Raw genomic sequence first — 22,867 nt, forward strand, 5'->3', positions numbered from 1 at the left:
GGCCAGCCTGGTCAAAGGGAGTGAGAGTTCCTGGACAGCTAAGGCTACACGGGGAAACCCTGTCTTGAAAAAAACAAAGCAAAACAGAGTAGCCCATACTTAAAAGAGATATAAGGTAAAGGTTCCATGTCCACAGTTTGTCACATGAGCATACTCTTCAAGGCTTACTCACTATTGCAAATGGTCCCCAACTTAGAACAATCTAACTTTATACTGCAGTAAAAGCAATGAAGTTTGTATTCAGTTGGAGCTGAACCTCCAGTTTTCTATTTTTGTGTGTTCCCAACTCAGAACAATAGTCCCTCCCAATGCTAGTAGCATAAGGAGCCTGTGCTCCCAGGCAGCCATGAAATCATGAGGATACGTAAGATAGAAATCAGTGGTGCCCCATATTTGACCACTTCCCCATGGTGAGGAGGCCCGGCGGCACTCAAAAAAAGAATAAGCAGGCTACCAAGATGAGACTTGATAGCTTATGACCATATAGTGGGGGAGGAGGTTCCCCTCAGTCACAGATCTAGGGGAGGAAATAGGGTGAAAGAGAGAGGGAGGGAGCAACAGGAGGATACAAGTAATGAGATAACAATTGAGTTGTGATCTGAATAAACTAATTAAATAAAAATAAAAATACGAAAATGGATTAAAAAAAAAAAAAAGAAAGAAATCAGACACTCCATAGTACACCATGCAGCTTTGTTTAGTAGGTTAGTGGTTTTTAATGCATGTTTGATTTATGTTTTCAGTTGCACATGATTATATTCAGGATGTACCCATTGTTAAGTCCAGGAACATATGTGTTAAGTTTGTGCTCTTCCAAGTATTTTCTACTTTTCTCCTTCTACCACGTGGGTCCCAGGGATCAAAACAGTGGTCAAGGGTCCGAAGGATGGCTCAACAGGAAGAAGTGCGTGCCTCCCAAGCCTGATGACCTGAGTTCAATCCCCAGAATCCATGTAAAAGTAGGAGAGAACTGACTATACAGTTTTGTATTCTGACTTCCACATGCAATGCCACACACGCAAAAAAGGGATCAATCATTGCCTACATGTATAAAGAACATACACAATTTAACTAGCCACAAGGTTTTGCCAGGTGGTGATGATGTACACCTTTAATCCCAGTACTCGATGGACAAAGGCAAGCGCATCTCTGAGTTGGAGGCCAGCCTGGTATACAGACTGAGTTCCAGGATGGCCAGGGCTATACAGAGAAACCCTGTCTTGAAAACAAACATGCAAACATGTTTTTTACATTTATTTATTTTGTATGTAAGAGCATGCCACAGCATGCAGTATGAAGGTTAGAAGATAACTTGCAAGAATCAATTTTCTCCTTCCACAATATGGGCCCCAGTAATGAAACTCAAGTTACCCATCTTAGTGGTGGGCACCGTTACCACTAACCTATCTCAGCAGCCTTGCTTCTAACCTGTACAATGGAATCACACAGCACACACGTGATGCATTTAGTTGCTTCTGCTCAACATTATGTTTCTGAGATCTCTCTTTTACTTACTTTGATCCTATCTCTTCTGAATTCATTCAAGAGAGATATGATCTTGGGCCAAATTCCCCATCTAAAACTTTGTCAGATTAGTCTTTATTCTGCCCAGGTCCCCTGGGTTATGAAGCCATAGAGATTACAGTGACGCACGCCTTTAATCCCAGCACTCGGGAGGCAGAGGCAGGCGAATCTCTGTGAGTTCCAGGCCAGCCTGGTCTACAAAGTGAGTCTAGGATAGTCAAGGCTACACAGGGAAACCCACACACAAAAGAGAAGAGAAACACACACACACACACACACACACACACCACACAAAAAAAAGAGAGAGAAAGAGAGAGAGAGAGAGATTACAGGTATGGCCTAATTTTTATGTTCATTGTAGGCAACCCTACAAACTTTCAACTAGCCTACTATAATCATATACACAATGGCTCAGCCTCTTACAGAGATATCACCTTAATTTTCAAAGTTCAAAGTGCCAGTCTTGTCTGTATAGTAAGTTTTAGACCAACTAGGGATACTTAGACCCTGTCTCAAAAAACAAACAAAGAGCACTGGGAAGATAGCTCAGTGGTTAAGTACTTGCCAAGCATGATGGCCTGAGATTGATCCCTAGGACCCATAAAACAAAATAACAAAAAATAAAATAAAATAACTAGAAATAAAAACCCAAATCTGGTAGCCTGTACTTAGTGGCAGCACTGGAAGGCAGACAGGTGGACCTTTGAGGTTACCTGGCTAGTCAGCCTAGCTTACTTGGCAAGTTGCAGGCTAGTCAGATTTTTTTTTTTTTTAGACAAGGCCTTTCTACATAGAACTGTCCTAGAACTCACAGAGACCTGTCTGCCTCGGCCTCGCCCAGTGCTGGTATTAAAAGCACGTACCACCCCACACCCACCTAAGGAGAAATCTTATCTCAAAAAGAAAAAAATGAGGATAATACTTGAAGAATGTTGAGGAATGACCTGAAATTATCCTTTGGCTTTCCCACCCCAACACACCTACACATATACATACAGACAGAGAATCAGAGTCAAAGGCCAGGTGTGGTGGCACATACCTGTAATTCCAGCATCTGGGAGGAAAAGGCAGGTGAATCTCTGTGAATGGAAGGACAGCCTGATCTACATAGCAAGTTTCGGGCAGCTAGGGATATACAGAGAAACTGTCTAATCTCTTGATTAATCTACTAAATAAATATATGAAAAAAATCCATTATTTTCCAGGCATGAGAGTTCACACCTTTAATCCCAGCACTGGAGAGCAGACAGATTTCTCTGCCAGTTTTGAGTTCCAGGCCAGTGGGGGCTACTCAGTGAGAGACCCTGCTTCAAAAACAAAAGCCTCAGCATTAGCCATCACAAAACTGACAAGTAAAAACAACAAATATATCATACAATATATACAGTGCAAATGGCTCTGCAATACCAAATGTGGAGGAGGGCATGTACAAGCTAGTTCAAGCAGTTCTCACAAACAGTGGTTACTTTGGGGTAAGATTTAGCTGTTTCATTTGTTTTTGAGATCACTACGTAGAGTAAATAGGCTGGCCTCAAACTCTTGAGATTCCTCCACCTGCCTCTGCCCCCCCAGTGCTGGGATTAAAAACACTACTCTGATCTTGTTTATTTTTTGTTGTTTTTGTTTTGTTTTGCTTTGTTTTTTATTTTAGTGTGTGTGTTTGTGTGTGTGTGTGGTTTTTTCAAGACAGGGTTTCTCCATGTAACAGCTCTGGCTGTCCTGGAACTTACTCTGTAGACCACGCTGGCCTCAAACTCACAGAGCCTGCCTCTGCCTCCCAAGTGCTGGGATTAAAGGCATCTGCCACCACCGCCAGGCTCCAATCTTGTTTCTTAATCATAAATTTGTTCAATAGCACAATTTCTTTTCCAGATTTTATTTAGCTAAGCTAAATAAAAATATGGAAAAAGCTCACACAAGAATTTATTCCTGAGATTGTGTGTCTCAAAAATTTTACTCATAAACATCACTAAACTAGGATAACACACTTATTCATGGACAGATAATACATTAATTATATGTGCATTCAATGGAAATGGCTCAACAAAAGATAAAAATATAAATGCATAAAACTATACAGATGAATTTCACATGGAATATGTTCACCAAAAGCCAATTACACACTCCAAACTGCATACTGTATATTTCTATTTATAATTTCAGAAAAGGCAAAATTAATATATATGTTTTGTTTTGTTTTTTGAAACAGGGTTTCTCTGTGTAACAGCCTTGGCTGTCCTGGACTCGCTTTGTAGATGAGGCTGGCCTTGAACTCAGAGATTCACCTGCCTCTGCCTCCCAAGAGCTGTGATTAAAGGCATGAGCCACCATGCCTGGTTTATTTATTTATTTACATATATATGTATATATATACATTTTTAAGAGTTATTTATTATGTATACAGTGTTCTGTCTGCATATACACCTGTACACCAGAAGAGAGCACTAGATCTCATTATAGATGGTTGTGAGCCACCACGTGGTTGCTGGGAATTGAACTCAGGCCCTCTGGAAGAACAGCCAGTGCTTTTAACCTCTGAGCCATCTCCCCAGGCATGTATGTATGTATGTGTGTGTGTCTGTGTGTGTATATATATATATTTTTTTCTTTTAATTCAGAAAATAAACCAACTTGGAGCAGAGAGGATAACTGATTGAAAACAATGGCCAGGAAACTTGTCCCCACCCTGTTTGTTTGTTTGTGACTGGGTTTCTCCGTGTATCCCTGGCTGTCCTGGAACTCACTCATAGATCAGGCTGGCCACAACTGAGAGATCTGATTGTAGTGCTGGAAATAAAAGTGAGTGCCACCACCCTGATCTGGCCAGGAAACTTTCTAGAACAGTGGTTCTCAACTATCCTAAGGCTCTCCTCATGTTGTGGGGACTCCTAATCATAACATTATTTGCTACTTCATAACTAACTTTTCTGTTATGAATGTAAATATATAATGTAAATATCTGATATGCAGTCTATCTGACATTCGACCCCTGTGAAAGGGTCCTTTAAACACCAGAGGGGTAATAACCCACAGGTTAAGAACCAATGTTCTTTTAGTGATTAAAAACACTCCATCACCAGACATGGTAAAGTGCATGCCCTTCATCTCTGCACTTGAGGGCAAAGGCATGAGGATCTCTGTGAGTTCAAGGCCAGCCTAGTCTACATAGTGAGAGTTTCAGAACAACAAGGACTATGCAGAGAGACACTGTCTCAAAAAAATAAAAAACAAAAATAAATACATTAAAATATCTGTATCTTTTAAAACTGTTTTTTACCACCTCCACCCCCAAAATGCAGGGTGCCGGTAGCCTTTACTCCCAGGACTCAGGAGGGAGAAGCAGGTGAGTCTGAGGCCAGCTTGGTCTACAGGGTAAGTTCTAGGATAGCCAGGGCTACACAGAGAAACTTTGTCTAGGGGAAAAAATAATTTTTCATCTTGGGGAGAGGGGTACAAACATGCCACCCTGAATATGGAGGTCAGAGGACAATGTATAGGAGTTTTCTCCTTCTACCCTGTGGGTGATAAATGAACTCAGGTTGTCAGCCTTGGTGGCAAGTGCTCATGACATTATTAAGTCTTATTGTCTTGATTGTTTGGGTTTTTAGAGACAGGGTTTCTCTGTGTAGCCCTGACTGTCCTGGGCTTGCTTTGTAGACCAGGCTGGCCTTGAACTCACAGAGATCCACCTGCCTCTGTCTCTGGAGTGCTGGGATCAAAGACCGAGCCACCACGCCTGGCAACATTCTTTATCTTACAGGGGTGCATGTTATATGGGTGCATCCATTTCATAAAACCTGCTGACTTATACTAATACAAATGCATTTCACCATATTCAAATTACACCTTAAAAATATAAAAGAAGACCTTCAAGATCACTTGATCTTGTCACCCCACATGATTCTTTTTCTTTTTTTTTTTCTTGGTTTGTTTGTTTGTTGTTGTTGTTGTTGTTGTTGTTATTTCAAGACAGGGTCTCTCTGTGTTAGCCTTGGCTATCCTGGACTCACTTTGTAGACCAGGCCTGCATCTGCCTCCCAAGTGCTGGGATTAAAAGCGTGCGCCACCACGCCCGGCCACATGATTCTTTTTCTAGCCTTTACTATTGGAGTTAGGTTATATTTGGATCCAATTCCCTGGCTTTCTGTTGTTTGGTTTGGGGGTTTTGGTTTTTTGTTTTGTTTTTCCCTTCTAGTTTTTTGCGACACGGTAACAAGGTTTCATCTCCTACACACACAGCTTGTCATAAACTCACTGGATAACCCAGGAAGACCCAAACTCCCAGAGTTGCTCCTGTGTTAACTTATAAAATGCTGGAATTATAGGCATGCATCACTACACCTGGCTCTCAGGTTTTATAAATGAAGAACATTTATAAAATGTCTGAGAAAGCTAGGCCCATGGTCAGATACATGGGTAAGAGGACAGTCAGAACACTCAACTCCTGACTTCCATTTCATACTCTCCAGTAATTTTTGGAGTATCTTTAGCATTGATACTCCCTAATGAAAACAAATCAACATTATTTATTGTACATATTATTTTACTAGAAAAAAAGACTGCAATTGAATACATTATGAGAATTAAAATTTTGTTAAAAGCTTTTACTTATTTGTATCTGTGCATGCTCATGTGCCGAGGCATGTGTGTGACAGCCAAAGAACAACTTACAGGAGTTAATGCTCTCCTTCCATCATGTTCTGAATTCTGAGGAACTCAGGACATCAGGACTAAAGAGAGGACACATCAGTTAAGAGAACTGTTCTTCTCAGAGCCACATGGCAGTTCACAACTGTCTGTAACTCCTGTGCCAGCAGATCCAACGCCCTCTTCTGGCCTCAACAGGTACCAGGCAAGCAAATGGTACACAGATATACATGGAGGCTAAATACCCATACACATAAAAATAAATCCCCCCCCCCCCCAAAAAAGTAAAACCTCAGGACATGGGACTTGGCAGCAAATGCCTACTCAGTGAGCCAACTTTCAGGCCCCAAAATCAAATTTTTGATGGTTAAAATTGAGGTCTATTTAGGGTAGAGTAGACAGCAAACTGATTCAGTAACCTAGTACCTTTACAGAAAAATATACCCACCATTATAATCATGGCAGTGACAAAGTAGTCTGGACTCAAGACTCATATGCATAAAGGAAAGGCCAGTGAGGTGCACTGCCTATTAAAGCACTAACTGTTGACAAGGGATAGTGACTACTCGGTAGCTTCCTATGGAAAAGTTATGTCTATAGATAAAAAAGCCAACACGTTAAGCTGTCTCATACTGACACACCAAGAAACAAGAAAAGGAAAACAGATAAGGACACAGAAACCTTAGAAAAATACTCTAAGGATAAAGAGCTGAACTGTTCTTTTCATTCTAAGAAAACAAGTTAATATATTACTAATTTACCACAAAAGAACAAAGGTTCACCTTATTATCTAGCTTTATCCTGAAGGGGAATTAACTTTCAGCTGGGAATGTTATATACCCCCTACGCCAAACAACTAAGTTAAAGGATAACAAAATGTAGAACTACTTCCCCTCTGTTTCCTGTCCCGCAGCTACGGTGAGCCCCTTAAAGGCTCTCTGAATTACTGGCGACTAAAGTAAATGGCCAGACTTGATGTGCGTGGTTAGATGGCCACACTGTACTTTTGGTTGTGAGCCTAGCCTTAATGGCTGAGCCAACACCCCATCTTGGATTTCCACACTGTAACATGGCAATTCTTCCTAACTTGATTTACTAGGCCACTCAATCCCACCAAGTCATTTCATGGGTTTCAACAGACTCTGCAGTCCATGTGGAGAGGAAAAGACCAACAACAGTTGAAGGGGAAGAACAGAGTCAGGGATTACCTTATCTAACTTCTTAAGAAGGCTCATACAAGGACAGCCAACTCATCTGACAAAGGAACAAAGGCATTTCAATGGAGAAAGTACAATATATTGAACAAATAATGTTGAAACAAATGTACATCCAACTACTATATGGCAACATTAAGAGAAAATCTAGATGGCTGTGGCATAGCAATGACCTCATTGATACTGCACCAAAAGCAAGATCCACAAAAGGAAACAGTAATCTTGAGCTTCATTAAAATCAACATCTTCTGTGTACTAAAGGAAATGCCAAAACAATGAGAGGATAAGCCAAAGACTTGAAGAAAATACTTAACCTTTAATCTCAGCACTGGGAGGGAGAGGCAGGCAGATCTCTGTGGGCCCAAGACTAGTCTCATCAACATAGTAAGTTCCAAGACAGACAAGGTTAGATATTATTGCAATTTTTTTTCCTTTGGTTTTTCCAGACAGGGTTTCTTTATATAGCCCTGGCTGTTCTTGAACTCAGAGACAGATCCACCTGCCTCTGCCTCCCAAGTGCTGGTATTAAAGGTGTGCACCACCATCACCTGGCTGCAACTTCTACCAAAAAAAAAAAAGATTTATTTATCATGTATACAGTATTTTGCCTGCTTGTACACTTGCATGTCAGAAGAAGGCACTAGATCTCATTACAGATGGTTATAAGTCACCATGTGGCTGCTGGGAATTGAACTCAGGACCTCTGGAGGGGCAGCCAGTGCTCTTAACCTCTGAGCCATCCTTGCTGCATTTTTTTTTTAACAGCCAAAACATGAAAAAGTAACCATTCTCTTTAATAAGTGGATAAACAAATTCCATATAACAGAATGGAATACAATTTAGTGGTAAAAAAGAAATGAGCTATCATGCCACACACACCCCCACAAAAACAAAAAAGAAACCAAACCATGCATACTGCGAAGTGAAAGAGGTCCACCTAAAAATGTTACGTATTACATGATCACAAAGACAAGGCATTCTGGAAATGGTAAACTATAAACAGTGATAAGATCAACTGCCAAGTGGGTTGGTTTATTTTACATGTATGTGTGTAACAATGTGTATGGGCATGTACACTCTCATGTGCACCTGACCACCAAGGGAGAACCTGAAGAAAATTATGTAGGGAGGAATAAATGCAGAATAGGTAATGTTTAAGCAAGTAAACTATTCTCTATGAGTCTGTAATGGTAGATACAGGCTATTGGATGTGTAAAGCCCTATAGAATATGCAATCACATGACTGATCCTTTGAGGTAGTTAGCTATCAATATTGATTCATCAACAGCAGCAAACATACTTTACAAATAAAAGACGTTAGTAACTGGGGAAATGTGTGGCTGAGGGGATGGGAACCTTTTAAACTTATTCCTCATTTTTCTGTAAATGTAAAACTTTTCTAAAGAAAACAGTCTATGGCTGGGTGTGGTGGCACATGCCTGTAATCCCAGCACTCGGGAGGCAGAGGCAGGCAGAAATAACTATGAGTTCAAGGCCAGCCTGGTCTACAAAGTGAGTCCAGGACAGCCAAGGTTACACAGAGAAACCCTGTCTCAAAAAAATCCAAAAAGAAAGAGAGAGAGAGAGAGAGAGAGAGAGACAGAGACAGAGACAGAGACAGAGACAGAGAGAGAGACAGAGAGAGAAAGAGAGAGAGAGAACGAGAAAGAGAACAGTCCATGACAGCACAGGAAGACAGCGGGTGTACTGTTTTCTTTGTTTGAGACAGGGTCATATTAGGTGCCCAGTCTGGCCTTCAATCACGATCCTCCTGCCTCTACCTCAAGACAGCTGCCACTTCAGGCATGTTTCACCACATCTAGCAGTTGAAATTTTTAAACTTTTTTTTTTTTTTTTTTTTTTACAAAAACTTCACTGCTAATGTGAATTCACTAGATGGCTCAGCAGGTCAAGGGCCTTGCTACCAAACATGACATCTCAGTGTGACTTCCAAACCCCATTAGTGGAACAAGAAGAGCCAAGCCCTCCAAGTGTTTTGACTTATACACATGCTCTGAAGTGTGTGTCCTTGAATACACATGTATGTGTGCTCATACTCACACAAATAAAATAATGTAATATAAAGAAAACCTTTAAAAATAAGATAAAGCGCTTACCAGGTCTGATGAACACATTTTCCACAGAGAGCATTGCTGCTATTGGGAGCAGTAAATCCTCACAATCAAGAGAAGCAGCCCTGATCACTGCACACGTCAGGTGTGGGGGGAGAGGGAACTCCACCATGGATAAACCCAATCTCGTCACATGACCACTCCTTAATGGAAAGAGAATGGTTTTAGGCCTTTCTACTATGGGGCAGTACAAATATAATGTTAACATTCAGATTAATAAGATAATTTAATTACTTCAACTTATCTCTAGACATTCAATTCAAAGCATAAAAGATTATGGTCACTGATAAGAACAACAAAAAGGCTAGGTGGTGGTGACCTACACCTTTGATCCAGGACAGAAAACCCTGTCTCAAAAAACAAACAAACAACAACAACAAAAATCAAAATAAAAAAAATAAATAAAAATTTAAAACTTTACAAATCCAAAAAGATAAATCCTCTCCTGTCAGAAGTCTTATTCCACCCTGCATTCTTGTTGCATTTTATTTATCTAATTAATGAATGCACACGCACATGAGACAGCACACACAGGAGGTGGTCAGAGGACAACTTGCAGGGAAATGGCTCTCCTCTTCTACCACATGGGTCCCAGTGATCAAACTCAGGTTGTCAGATTTGGCAGCAGGCAGCTTCTGCCAGCTGAGCCAGCTCACCAAGTCAGAAGTCTTAAAAACTTCCAAACCACCACTCAATGGGATAGAAGACTGTCGCACAAAAGCTATAAACATTCAACAGAGCACAGAGACATCCTTGAAGAAATGCCAGAGTAACAATTATCAAACCTCCCTCAACACACAATCGTGACAACAGAGAGTCTGGTGCTCTGAGCATTCTTATGTAGCTAGAACAATACTTGGTATTGAAATGGCATTCATAATCACTTATTAGCTGAACCCACACCGAACAAAAGTGAACGGGCTGCTTTAGGTTGGCCTTTTTTCCCCAGGTTATGAGCCTACCCTTTAACAGCTGAGCCATCTCTCCAGCCCTAGTTTGGCTTTTTTTTTTTTATGTGTCATGCCCGGCATGGTGGCACACACCTTTAATCCCAGCACTCCGGAGGCAGAGGCAGGTGGATCGCTGTGAGTTTGAGGCCAGCCTGGTCTACAAAGCAAGTCTAGGACAGCAAAGACTACACAGAAAAACCCTGTCTCTAAAAACAAAAGAACAACAACAACAAAAAAAATTCATTTTTCCTTGTTTTTGGTTGTTTTAGAGGATTGGGGGGACTGGGGGAGGGAGCCTCTCAGGCTGGCTTCAAATGTCATATTATTAGCCTCAGCCTCCCAGGTACTGAGATTACAAACATGCACTCTTGTGTCTAGGCACAAGAAAATGTCTTTATAGTACAGTGTTTAAGTAGGAGCTGTGGTAAACAAAGACTGAGAACAGATTTTAATTTTATGTAAAACAATTCATTCACATTGAAATAAATTGCTTTCTACTGCTAAAAAGACTTAGAACCTTTCTTTAAAAACAAATCAACGGCTAAAGAGATGGCTCAGAGGTTAAGAGTACTGGCTGCTCTTCCAGAGGTCTTGAGTTCAATTCCCAGCAACCACATGGTGGCTCACAGCCATCTACAATGAATCTGGTGCCCTCTTCTGGTGTGCATGACGACAGTGTACTCATATACATAAAATAAATACATCTAAAAAACAAAACAAAGAAACAAATCAACAGGACTCAGGAGGCAGAGACAGGTGGATTGCTGTGAGATCAAGGCCAGCCTTGTCTACAAAGTAAGTCCAGGACAGCCAAGGCTACACAGAGAAATTCTGTCTCAAACAAAAAAACAAAAAACAAAACAAAAATAAGTCCACAAGCCCGGAGCCACTGCTCACAGCTGTGATTTCAGTACTGAGAAGCTGACACAGGAGGACTGTAAGCTCAAGGCCAGCGTGGGGGCGTGGGCTGAGTGGGCGGCGTGGTGTGTGTCAGGCCAGCCTGAGCCCCACAGCTACAAACAAAAACACTAACAGTGTATTTGGATTATATTTTTTACCTGTCTATAGCATCACACTGGTAAAGCTGTTTAAGTGCTTCCAAAATAAGTCTCTCGTTAGGTGGGTCCAAATATGGAAACCTGTGTATTTAAATGAGATAGGAGAAAGTCAGGATTAAAAACACCCTTGATAGAAACATCCTTTAAAAGTTCATTTCTACACTTCACTTACTTTTTTCTTTCTTTCTTTTCCTTTTCTCCCCCCACCCCCGGCCCCCCACTACCGAGACAGAGTCTCTCTCTGTGTGGTCTTGACTGTCCTAGACTCACTTTGTAGACCAGCCTGGCCTCGAACTCACAGCGATCCGCCTACTGGGATTAAAGGCGTGTGCCACCCTGCCCAGGATTTACATTTCTTCCTTTCGTTCACTTGTTTTGTTTTTTGCGACAAGGTCCCTTTCTCCATAGCCCTGGCTGTCCTGGAAGTCACTATGTAGACCAGGCTGGCCTCCTCTTTAAGAGCTGCCTGCTTCTGCCTCCCAAGTGCTGCATTAAAGCTGTGCAGCACCACATTCAGCCCCCGCTTCATTTTCCAAGTCTTCCTTCCTTGAAAACATTTATCACATGATCAGCATTCAAAAAGAGGAAAACTTTTGCTTTTTCTCAATCACATTCCTCTCACTGAAAACACATCTTTTTACTCTCCCGGAACACTTTCATCAATCCTGCTATCTTAATCCTGACTCGTGGCTTTGTAGCCAACTACTCTCTCCTCTCTTCGGAAGGCAAAACTGTTTTTACTTAATTTTTACAAAATCGAGGCGAGAGCCACCGAGATGGACCAGAGTCAGGGTGTTTGCCACCGAGCCTGACGATGGGCCTACTGTCACACTGAGATTCTGCCTCCAAGGCCACATGGTGGGAGAAGAGAAGTGACTGCTACAAACTGTCTTCTGCCCTCCACATGTGCACCATGGTACACATATGCCTGTGTGACCACACAGTCTAAATAAAGAGAAAAAACCAACTGAAAGTAGAAACAAATGTCAAGTTATCTAACAGTAATAACTGAGAGCTGGCCTTGACTTCACAGAGAACTACTTACTTCTGCCTCCCAAGAAGTGAAATTAAAGGCCTACACCACCATGTGTGGTGCCCCAACCCTCTTTTTTTATTTATAAGGGAAATGGCTCAGAGGATAAAGTTCTACCACACTAAGATTACTCCTGATTTGTTTCTTTTTCTTTCTTTTCTTTCCTTTTTGGTCTCTCCCCTCCCCCCTCGAGACAGGATTTCTCTGTGTAGCCTTTGCTTTCCCAGGCTCACTTTGTAGAGCAGACTGGCCTCAAACTCAAAACAAACAAAACAAAAAACAGTGATCACTAAAGTTATCTAAATAAACATAAGCATAAAGGCCTTGATTAAGGCAAGGTTTAAATATGAGCAAAGGGGGGACTAGAGAGATGGCTTAGCTGTTAAGGGCTAGCTCACAACCAAAACTAAGCACAAGGAAAGAACCAAATTTCAACAAAGTGATGCAAGCTCTGAAATAAAAATTTCAAAAATCTTGAAGGCAAATAGTAGTTTAACACTGTTTACTGGATTCCTCTACCTTTTTTTGCTTTGTTTTGTTTTGATTTTTTGTTTTTTTGTTTGCTTGTTTTTGAGCAGGGTTTCTTGGCTGTCTTAGACTCACTGTGTAGACCAGGGTGGCCTCAAACCTTCAGATATCTGCCTGCCTCTGCCTCTGCCTCCTGAGTGCTAGGATTAAAGGTACGCACCTGGCAGATTCTTCAATCTTAAATTATAGCAGTTTGAAGCTAATAAAAATGTTCTGAAATTTGAAAGTGGTAATGGTCACATAACATTCTGAATCTACTAACAATTTGAACTATATACTTTAAAATGGCTAAAATAACTAAATTTTATTTTAGGTGAATTAAAATTTCTGGTTTACTTGGAAAGCAACAAACATGAAAACCAGCCCTGGAAATAGGTTAGTCTCAATTCCCAGTCAAATGGTACAAAACAATTTCTGAGAAATAACCTGGCCTCTTTTGTTGTAGCCATATTTCTTTTGAGGTTGCTCACATACCTTATGACATCATGTATGGCAAGGCACTTTAATGTCAAAACTACAGACGTCAAGCTAGTTCTCTTAATCTCTGGGATCACATGATCAGGCATACACTGGTTCCAAAAATCTTTACTATAAATCCGAAAGCATTTTCCTGAGGCAGTCCTGCCAGCTCTGCCACTTCGCTGCAACGCTTCACTTCTACAAAAGAAAACACAAAAACAGCCCCCAAATACTTTGTGAGTTTGACAAATAATTTACTCCCAACATTCAAACCAAGTCGAGATATTCTAACCAGCTTCATTGAATTAAAATGCTTGGTACAGAGACTTACTTTGAAATAGGAACCACCTCTAGGATGTCCAAGCCTAATCTGGGGTTGTGATTTAATTGCTTCACAAAGCCTCCATCCACCACATATCTGAAAGAATGAAAGCAAGTTAAATGCCTAGAAAATAAGGGAGACGTGTGAGGTTTTGCTTCTATTTTATGTGTACGGGTGTTTTTCCAGATGTATTACTATGCACCACATGGTGTCTATTGCCCACAAAGGCAACCAGTTTATCAGCCACCAAGTAGGTGCTGGGAATCAAACCCAGGTCCTCTGGAGATGCAGGCACTAAGCTATCTCCAGCCTCCATGCTTGTTAATTTAACCAATTTACATTCTCCCTTTCTGCCACACTTATTGCATTACTTGTGTCAAATACAGAACTTCAAAGTTGGCTTGGTGGCTTGGTGACTTGCCTTAGAGAGTAAAATCACGTGCCAAAAGCCTGATGACCTGAGTTCAATCTTTGGAACCAGGATGGTGTTGAATTCAATCTTTGGAACCAGGATGGTGTAAGACAAGAACCAATTCACAAAAGTGGTCCTCTGACCTCCATGTGTACACCTACACGCACGCACGCACGCGTGCGCACACACACACACAAATAAGTGTAAAAAAAAAAGAAAGCTGAAATTCAAGAAATAGATTCCTCATACATAGTTGATGGTAAAGTAAAATCTTCACAAAGTAATGGTGGTAACGAGGAAACATTTTGGCCATTCTTCCAAAAAGCTATCATGGAATTACCATATGGTCTAGAGATTTCATTCCCAAGTATACACCCAAAAGTACTGAAACAAATATTCAAACATGTAGATGAGTATTCATACCAGAAGTAATGACAATGGCCAAAAAAGTAAAAATCCACCAAACCGTTCATTCAAACCTAACTGACTAGGGACTGAAAAACTGGCTCTCTACGCTTCACCCAATGTTTTGAACCACTGCTAGATGAAGCCTCTCAAAGGGCAACTCTTTAGGCTCCTGTCTGCAAGCATAGCAGAGATGTGTGTGAGGGGTTGGCTGTCTCCCATGGAGTGGGTCTTGGGTTGGGCCAGGCATTAGTTGGATATTCCCTCAATCTTTGCTCTATCTGCATCCCTGAACATCTTGTAGGCAGGGTGATTTTTTGGGTGAAAATGTTTGTGAGTGGGTTGGTGCTCCCCTCCCTCCACTAGGAGTCTTGTCTAGTTAGGGGATCTCCTTTTCAGTCTCCATGATCTCTGCTACTAGGAGAGTCAGCTAGAGTCCCCCTCACATCTTCCCAAAAGCCTATCCTGACTGAGGTCTCCAGCTTGTCACAGAGATGCCCCAACCACCGTTTCTCTTTTCTTTGCAGAACTACCCTCCTACCTCCAACTCTCCCAAGGTCAAAAAAATGGGTATGAAATGAAGTAGTAAGGAAGATGGCAGAGGCAGGCGGATCTCTGAGTCTGAGGCCAGCCTGGTCTACAAAGGAAGTCCGAGACTGCCAGGACTACAAGAGAAACCCTGTCTCAAAAAAAAACCAAACCAAAACGAAAACAACAAAAAGACAGCTCAGTAGGTAAAGGCACTTGTATGAAAGCCTGGCCACCTCAATTTAATATCCAGTACCTACAGCGTGGAAGGCAAGAACCAGCTCCCTCAAGATGTCATCTGACACACAAATAAATAAAAGATTTTTAAAAGTTGTACCTGATCCCATCTATTGTCAAAGATGTTGCAGAAATGTTGGTGGATATGACACATTTTCTAATTCCCGGTGGAGGTGGCAAAAATATTCTCCTCTGCTGATCTAAAACATACAGAGGGGGGAAATGCTAGTTTACAACAAGCTCTTGTCAACATCAAGCTTTAAAAGAACTCATTTCATTACAAGTTGTATTTTCAGCAATCAGTTAAGAGCACTGGCTGCTCATCCAAAGATCCTGAGTTCAATTCCCAGCAACCACATGGTGGCTTACAAGTTGTATTTTCATCCCTCCCTCCCTTCCCCTCCCCTCCCCCCTCCTCTCCCTCTCCCCCTCCTCCTCTTTCTCTTCTGTGTAGCCTTAGCCATCTGGAGGTCCTGGAATCCTGTAACTCTCTTTATAGACCAGGCTGGCCTCAAACTCAGAAATCTGCTTACCTCTGCCTCTCCTCTTAAATAATCTGGAATATAAACTATAATAACAAGAACTAAGGCTATTTCTTCCTGTTTCACTTTTAAGATTTGTAAATCCAAGCTGGAGAGATGACTCGGAGTTTAAGAGAACTTACTGCTCTTTCAGAGAACCTCTGAGTTTGAATCCCAGCACCCTTACCAGTTCCCAGAGTCTACATGGGTGACTCACAACAGCCTGTAACTCCAGCTCAAAGGATCTCACACCCTCTTCTGGACTCCTCGTGCATCTGCATTCATATAAGCACGCACACACACACACACATACTTACACATAATTATAAAAATATCTCCTACAGTGAGGGAGTAAGTGGTTGCTAGACACAATCCAGGCCAAAGAGCCAGCTCATATAACCTTAGAAGGGATTACATAAGCAACTGTCCACACTTGACAGACAAAATTTTTAGATATCTCAACTGGGAAGAAATTTTAAAGATATTCCTTTTGGGGGGTTCTGGAGACAGGGTTTCTCTGTGTAGCCTTGGCTTCCCTGGACTTGTTTTGTAGACCAGGCTGGCCTTGAACTCACAGTGATCTGCCTGCCTCTACCTCCGGAGTGCTGGGATTAAACGTGTGCGCCACCATGCCTGGCTAAGATATCCTTAATAGACAATATCATGGCTAACACACACACACAAAAGAGTGGAAAGAAAATATCCACTTTGATGTGGTATTTCACACCTATAAATCCAATACTCAGGAGGCTGTCAGAAGAATTCAAGCTCAAGGCCAGCCTAGGATACACAGTAAGATCCTGTCTCACTATAACTACTCATTAATTTTACCTATTCATCAACACAGCTAATGGTCACTGTTAAAATTCTTTTCTATAAGCTGCAACCAAGAAACCTTTTTTCCTTCTCCTTACACTCAAATGAAACATTTATGTCACCAAACCATGACAACACAAAGAGATAAAAGTTATAAAGGTGTCTCCAACACCCACAGTAACAACAAAGATAAGAGGTACAGTGTACATTCATCAGACTGAAACGAAGCTGAAAGAACCCACAGGCTGCAGAGACGGCTCATATTTTGAGAGCACAGACTGCTCTTGCAGAGGATCCTAGTTTGGTCCCAAACACCCATCTCTGTCAGCTCACTATAAACTGCCTGTAATTCCTGGTCTAGGTGGACACAATGCCCCTGTAGGCCCCTGCAGTCATGTGGACATACCCAAACAGAGGCACACAAATGCATACTTAGAAATAATAAAGACAAATCTTTAAGGAAAACTGTGAAAAGGGGGAGAGGATCCAGGCGTCTGGCACTCTCTCTTCCTATCTGCCTCCCCAGCATATTACTCAGCTTGGCATCACTTTCACCGGAATGCCTCTTTGCACTCCTACAAGCCACTATAATAACTATTATGCTCATAATGGGTCAGCAACAGCTTACCCATGATAGTACCCAAACAAAACAAAACAACAACAAAAAACACAAAAAAACCCTCAAAATTTCCAATGGTAGTCATACAACTCTATCATATAGAGACATAGAAAACTGCACGTACATGGAACAGAACATAGTCAGCAGTCACAGTGGGTCCAGAAGTATTGTTCTGGAAAGTATGTTTAACCACTGAAGCAGGATGGCAAACTAAATCAGGGAAAATGAATTAGCAGACCACAGAATAACTCATATACATACATACATATACACGCACACAATCCACTCTCAAAGCACTAAGAAGGAGGTGCAAGGTTCGCACAAGTTACCACAAAAAGGACCTTAAACAAAATCAGTGCTCTTGAGAGGTTATGGCTCTTTTAACATTTTACTTTATGATTTGGGTTAAGACTTGGGAGTCACAAAGCTGAAATCAGTTTATGAATTTTTTTTGACTGAAGATCTATATATGTGTGTATACGCGCGCGCGCGCGCACACACACACACACAAATTCAATAAAAACATTGTAACGTGGTCTGGAGATGGCTCAGAGGTCAAGAGCTCTCGCTCTTAAGGGACCAGAGTTTGGTGCCCAGCACCCACCACATCAAGCAACTTTCAACTGTCTATATCTATGGTGCTAAGGTATGGTGGTCTGGCTGGTCCCCAGAAGCTTGTACACATATTCACAATGACACACACAGGAACACATGAATAAAAAAAAAATTAAATTAAATTTCAAAAAATTAAACAGAAATAATTAAATCGGTTTTTAACTCTTTAAAAATCAGTTATGTCAGCTGGGCATAATGTTGTAGGCCATTAATCCCAGCATTCAGGAGGCAGAGGCAAGAGATCTCTGTGAGTCGGAGGCCAGCCTGCTCTACAAAGTGAGTCCAGGACAGCCAGGACCACACAGAGAAACCCTGTCTTGAAACAACAACAACAAACCAAACAAACAAGCCAGGCACCTTTTCTTTCCTCATAAGGAATTACCTGTTGTCATAGAGCCATAACACGGCAGTATCAACAGGCCATCTAGCGTGGTGTCCTGCACATCATAGTCGTAATCGACAGACTCCGCCATCTGAAAAAGCAGCTCACAACTCTTCTCTATTTCAAACTGGCCTGAAAGGAGAAGTTAGGAAACTTTAGGAATTGAACTGCAAATGCTAACGACTATTTTAAAGGCTAATTTAAAATTAGTTTAAGGTCATTCTAAGTCTTTTTTTTTTTTTGATCTAAAGAAAAACATCATGTAGGACATGCCCAATCTCAACAACAAGATTTAAAGAGAAGTATGTTTTTGATTTCTAAAGCGACAGAAGTGTTTGTCATCTTTAAGCCTTTCATACTGCTAACTCCGAGTTTCAGGAGGACTAGATTGCTCACACAAAAAGGAAACTAGTACAGGAAATATTGAATTCAGGTACATTTCAAAAACTAACTTAGCTTCCAAAAGGCAAAGAGATCTTTTTTTGTTTTATGTTGGTTTTTCGAAAGAGGGTTTCTCTGTGTAGCACTGGCTTTGTAGACTAGGCTGGCCTCAAATTCACAGAGATCCACCTGCCTCTGCCTCCCGGAGTGCTGGGATTAAAGGTGTGCAGCACCAAAGAGATAGTTTTAAATGTCTCACTTCAGATGTTAGTGCAAGGCAGAGTAGGACATCAGCAACATAATGACTTATGTCTGCTAGGATGCAGCTAGTTAAAAAGTTACACTATTCAGCTGGGCATGGTGGTGCACGCCTTTAATCCCAGCAGAGGCAAGCGGATTGCTGTCAATTCAAGGCCAGTCTGGTCTACAAAGCAAATCCAGCTCAGGATAGCCAGGACTACACAGAGAAACCTTGTCTCGAAAAACAAAAACAACAACAACAACCCCCCCCCCCGAAAAAAACCCACAAAACCAAAAACCAAAGTTACACTACTCTTGAATTTAACTGTTCTAATTTTGCTCCCCCCACACATACCCAAGCTGCTATAGGTTTGTCTGCAATGCATAAATTCCATACCTTATCAACAAGGTGTTATCTTACCACTTCAAGAAATGACAGTTGAGATGTGAATAACAGAATTAACTATTCATTGTAAGGATTACTTAGCCAAGTTAGAGCACTGTGTACAGTGGGCAACAAAACAAACAACAAAAACCCACTTTCCAGAGTTAATTTCTTTCTGTGAAAAGGTAGTGTAGTTCACATGTATTTACTGGTGATCCTGACATTCTGTGTCCCTGTTACCTAACAGAGAATCATAAAAAAGATAAGGCAACAGTTGAGAAGAGTCCACACCTCCTAGGAGAGGTAGCAGTCTACTCTGGTGCCATATTTCCTGAATATAAAAGGAAGACACTGACCAGGCAAGACAGCGTGTTCCTGCTCTCACAACAGCCTGGGCAATGAATCAACAAAGATTTCTGTCTCAAAAACCACAAAATCACTTTATTTACTTATTTATTCATTGAAATATTGAGGGGATTTTTGTTGTTGTTCCTTTTTTTTTTTTTTTTTGGAGACAAGAGTTTCTCTGTGTAGCCTTGGCTGTCCTGGACTTGCTTTGTAGACCAGGCTGGCCTCGAATTCACGGAGATCCACCTGCCTCTGCCTCCCAAGTGCTGGGATAAAAGGCATGCACCACCACGCCCGGCTCTGTTGTTCCTTTTCTAAAAGAGATTTATGTATTTATTATGTGTACAGTGTTCTGCCTGCATCTATACTTGCATGACAGAAGAGGGCACCAGATGTCATTATAGATGGTTGTGAGCCACCATGTGGTTGCTGGGAATTGAACTCAGGACCTTTGGAAGAGCAGCCAGTGCTCTTAACCTCTGAGCCATCTCTCCAGCCATGTTGTTCTTTGTTTTTGAACAGGTGGTTATCATACAGCCGCAGCTATGTAGCCCTACCTATCCTTGAACTTGCATTAATCCTCCTGCCTCCGTCACCACAGTCCTAAAGTTAGCAGCATCCACCACAACACCACTCTATTAAAAATAATAGAGATTATAAAACTTAGTAGGGTATGCTCACCAGTCAGAAAAACTAAGATGTCTCCAGCCATTTCGTTCAAATGAATATCCATGGTCACTTTCACAATCTAAAGCAAGCAAGCAAACAAAAACCACAATAATGTTATGCTGGTATAAATATTTATTCCTTCACTACCATATCCCCTTGCTCCACATAAAAAATTTCAATCAAAGCTCCCTAAAAAGTCCTAGCATTCATGAAGTCTACTGATAAAATATAACAAATAAGGCCAGCCAGGTGGCTCAATGGGTAAGGTTCATGATCCCAGTTTAATCTCTAGAACCCACATAAAGGCGGATAGAGACAATAAATTCTGCAGCGTTGTCATGTATCCTCCATATGCACGCCATGGCAGATGTGAATGCCCCCAACACATCATACACACACAATAATAAAGGAAATTTATAAAACATAACAAATTACCAAATTGCCCAAGTAAATGAAATCTCACACACGAAAGACAAAAGAAGATTGTCAAGTAATACCGCTTGAATATATGCCGTATTTTCTCTGTCTCTCGGGCCAATCAAATTGCAGAATTTCTCTCTGACTGGATAGAGCCTTCCAGGTATATCAAATATGGGGCAATTTCCAAAGAACGCAGAGAGCTTGGCTAGCTCCATAGTTGCTGACATCACCACCACCTTTAAATGCTCTTTCCTGTTAGGAGACTTATCCTGAAACAGCTTCTTCAGTAAACCAAATAAGATGTCCTGAAAGAAAAAGCTAGTAAGCCACAAATGCTAGCAGTTTATTGTTTCATTTACTTGTTTTGTTTGTTTGTTTGGTTGGTTGGTTGGTTGGCTGGTTTTGGGGGGATTGTTTTTGTTGGTTGTTTTATTTTGGTTTTTTGAGAGAGGGTTTCTCTGTGTAGCCTTGGCTGTCCTGGTCTTGCTTTGTAGACCAGGCTGGCCTCGAACTCACAGAGATCCACCTGCCTCTGCCTCCCAAGTGCTGGGATTAAAGGTGTGCGCCACCATGCCCGGCCTATTTCATTTACTTGTTCTATCATCCATCTACCCACCTACCCACCTACCTTCCTTTCTTCCTTCCTCTCTCCTCCCCGCCCCCACCCCCCCTCTCTGTCTGTCTGTCTGTCTTTGAAGCCTAGTCTCACTGTGTAGATCTAGAACTCACTAATCAGGCCAGGATGGCCTTCAGCTCACAGAGATAAGCCTGTCTCTGCACCCTGAGTGCTAGGAATATTTATTTCGAGACAGAATTTCAAGTAGCCTAGAGCTGGCCTGGAACTAGATATGATTTTTTGGTTTGGTTTGGTTTTTCGAGAGAAGGTTTTTCTGTGTAGCCTTGGCTGTCCTAGACTCACTTTGTAGACCAGGCTGGCCTCGAACTCACAGAGATCCACCTGCCTCTGCTTCCCAAGTGCTGGGATTACAAATGAACTTCTTGTTAAATTAAAAAAAAAAAAAATTAAAATACTCACTGTAGTTAAAGTTCTTTCATGGGCTTCATCCAAAATAATGACACTGAACTTGCTAAGATTTGGATCTCCCAGAATATGTTTGAGTAAACATCCATCGGTCATGTATTTGATTGCTGTTTCCTGATGTTAGGAAGCAGAGTACATCAACTTACAGCATCACAACACTTCGTTATGATTCAACTAATTCTCCACCCCCAAATACACAGACCAAACCATCAAGATCCATGTAAAAGAAAACATAAAACTGTCAGGGCTGGGTGTGGTGGCGCACACCTTTAATGCCAGCACTCAGGAGGCAGAGGCAGGTGAATCGCTGTGAGTTCAAGGCCAGCTTGGTCTACAAAGCGAATCCAGGGCAGACAAGATAACAGAGAAACCCTGCCTCAAAAAAGGAAATAAATAAATAAATAAATAAAACTGTGTAACAACGATGGCTGATCAACTATAAAATATGTCCCCTATACAGACAGGAACCAATGGAGTGTCTTGAGATAAAGCAAGAAGTCAGCAATAGGAGAAACAGGGGTGTGTGGAATGTGGCAAGATAAACACTTACAAACCAAAGAGGGGAGTGTACTTCAATGGCAGAGTGCTTGCACTCTCTGCATGCACAAGTCCTAGGTTCTGTTCCCAGCAGGGCAAACTGAAATAAAAAGCTCTGTGGACAAGCAGGGTGTGGAGGCAGAGGCAGGAGGATCACTATGAGTTCAAGGCCAGCGTGGTCTACAAGTGAGTCCAGAAGAGCCAAGGCTACACAGAGAAACCCTGTCTCAAAGAGGAGAAAAAAAAAAAGCTTTGCTGACTTGCTTATTAAGTTGTCACGTTTTCCACTGACTATAGTCAGCTAAAAAGAGGTGACTGAGAAACTGTCTCCAAAGATTAGCCTCTGGGCATGTCTTCGGGCATTTTCTTGAGTAGTGACTGATGGTGGGCAGCGCCTCCTGGAACAGCTGGTCCTAGGTAGATGTATGAGAAGCAAACTGAGG

General features: G+C 41.6%; 1 protein-coding gene across 2 annotated transcripts in view; it reads right to left on the reverse strand.

The window, feature by feature from the left end:
- Positions 1 to 22,867, reverse strand: part of DHX40 (DEAH-box helicase 40) — a 39,722-nt gene that overhangs the window by 9,386 nt on the left and 7,469 nt on the right. For both annotated transcript variants that reach the window (XM_084803275.1, XM_084803274.1), the window contains 9 exons: positions 21,882 to 22,001; positions 20,923 to 21,150; positions 20,438 to 20,504; positions 18,403 to 18,534; positions 15,550 to 15,649; positions 13,877 to 13,963; positions 13,561 to 13,743; positions 11,526 to 11,606; positions 9,503 to 9,660 (listed from right to left, as the gene is read on the reverse strand). In XM_084803275.1, the coding sequence (XP_084659401.1) occupies positions 9,503 to 9,660; positions 11,526 to 11,606; positions 13,561 to 13,743; positions 13,877 to 13,963; positions 15,550 to 15,649; positions 18,403 to 18,534; positions 20,438 to 20,504; positions 20,923 to 21,150; positions 21,882 to 22,001 (1,156 nt within the window). The remainder of the gene's footprint in view (positions 1 to 9,502; positions 9,661 to 11,525; positions 11,607 to 13,560; positions 13,744 to 13,876; positions 13,964 to 15,549; positions 15,650 to 18,402; positions 18,535 to 20,437; positions 20,505 to 20,922; positions 21,151 to 21,881; positions 22,002 to 22,867) is intronic.

The sequence above is a fragment of the Acomys minous genome (assembly GCF_964271855.1).
Source record: "Acomys minous genome assembly, chromosome: 12".
Lineage (NCBI taxonomy): Eukaryota > Metazoa > Chordata > Mammalia > Rodentia > Muridae > Acomys > Acomys minous.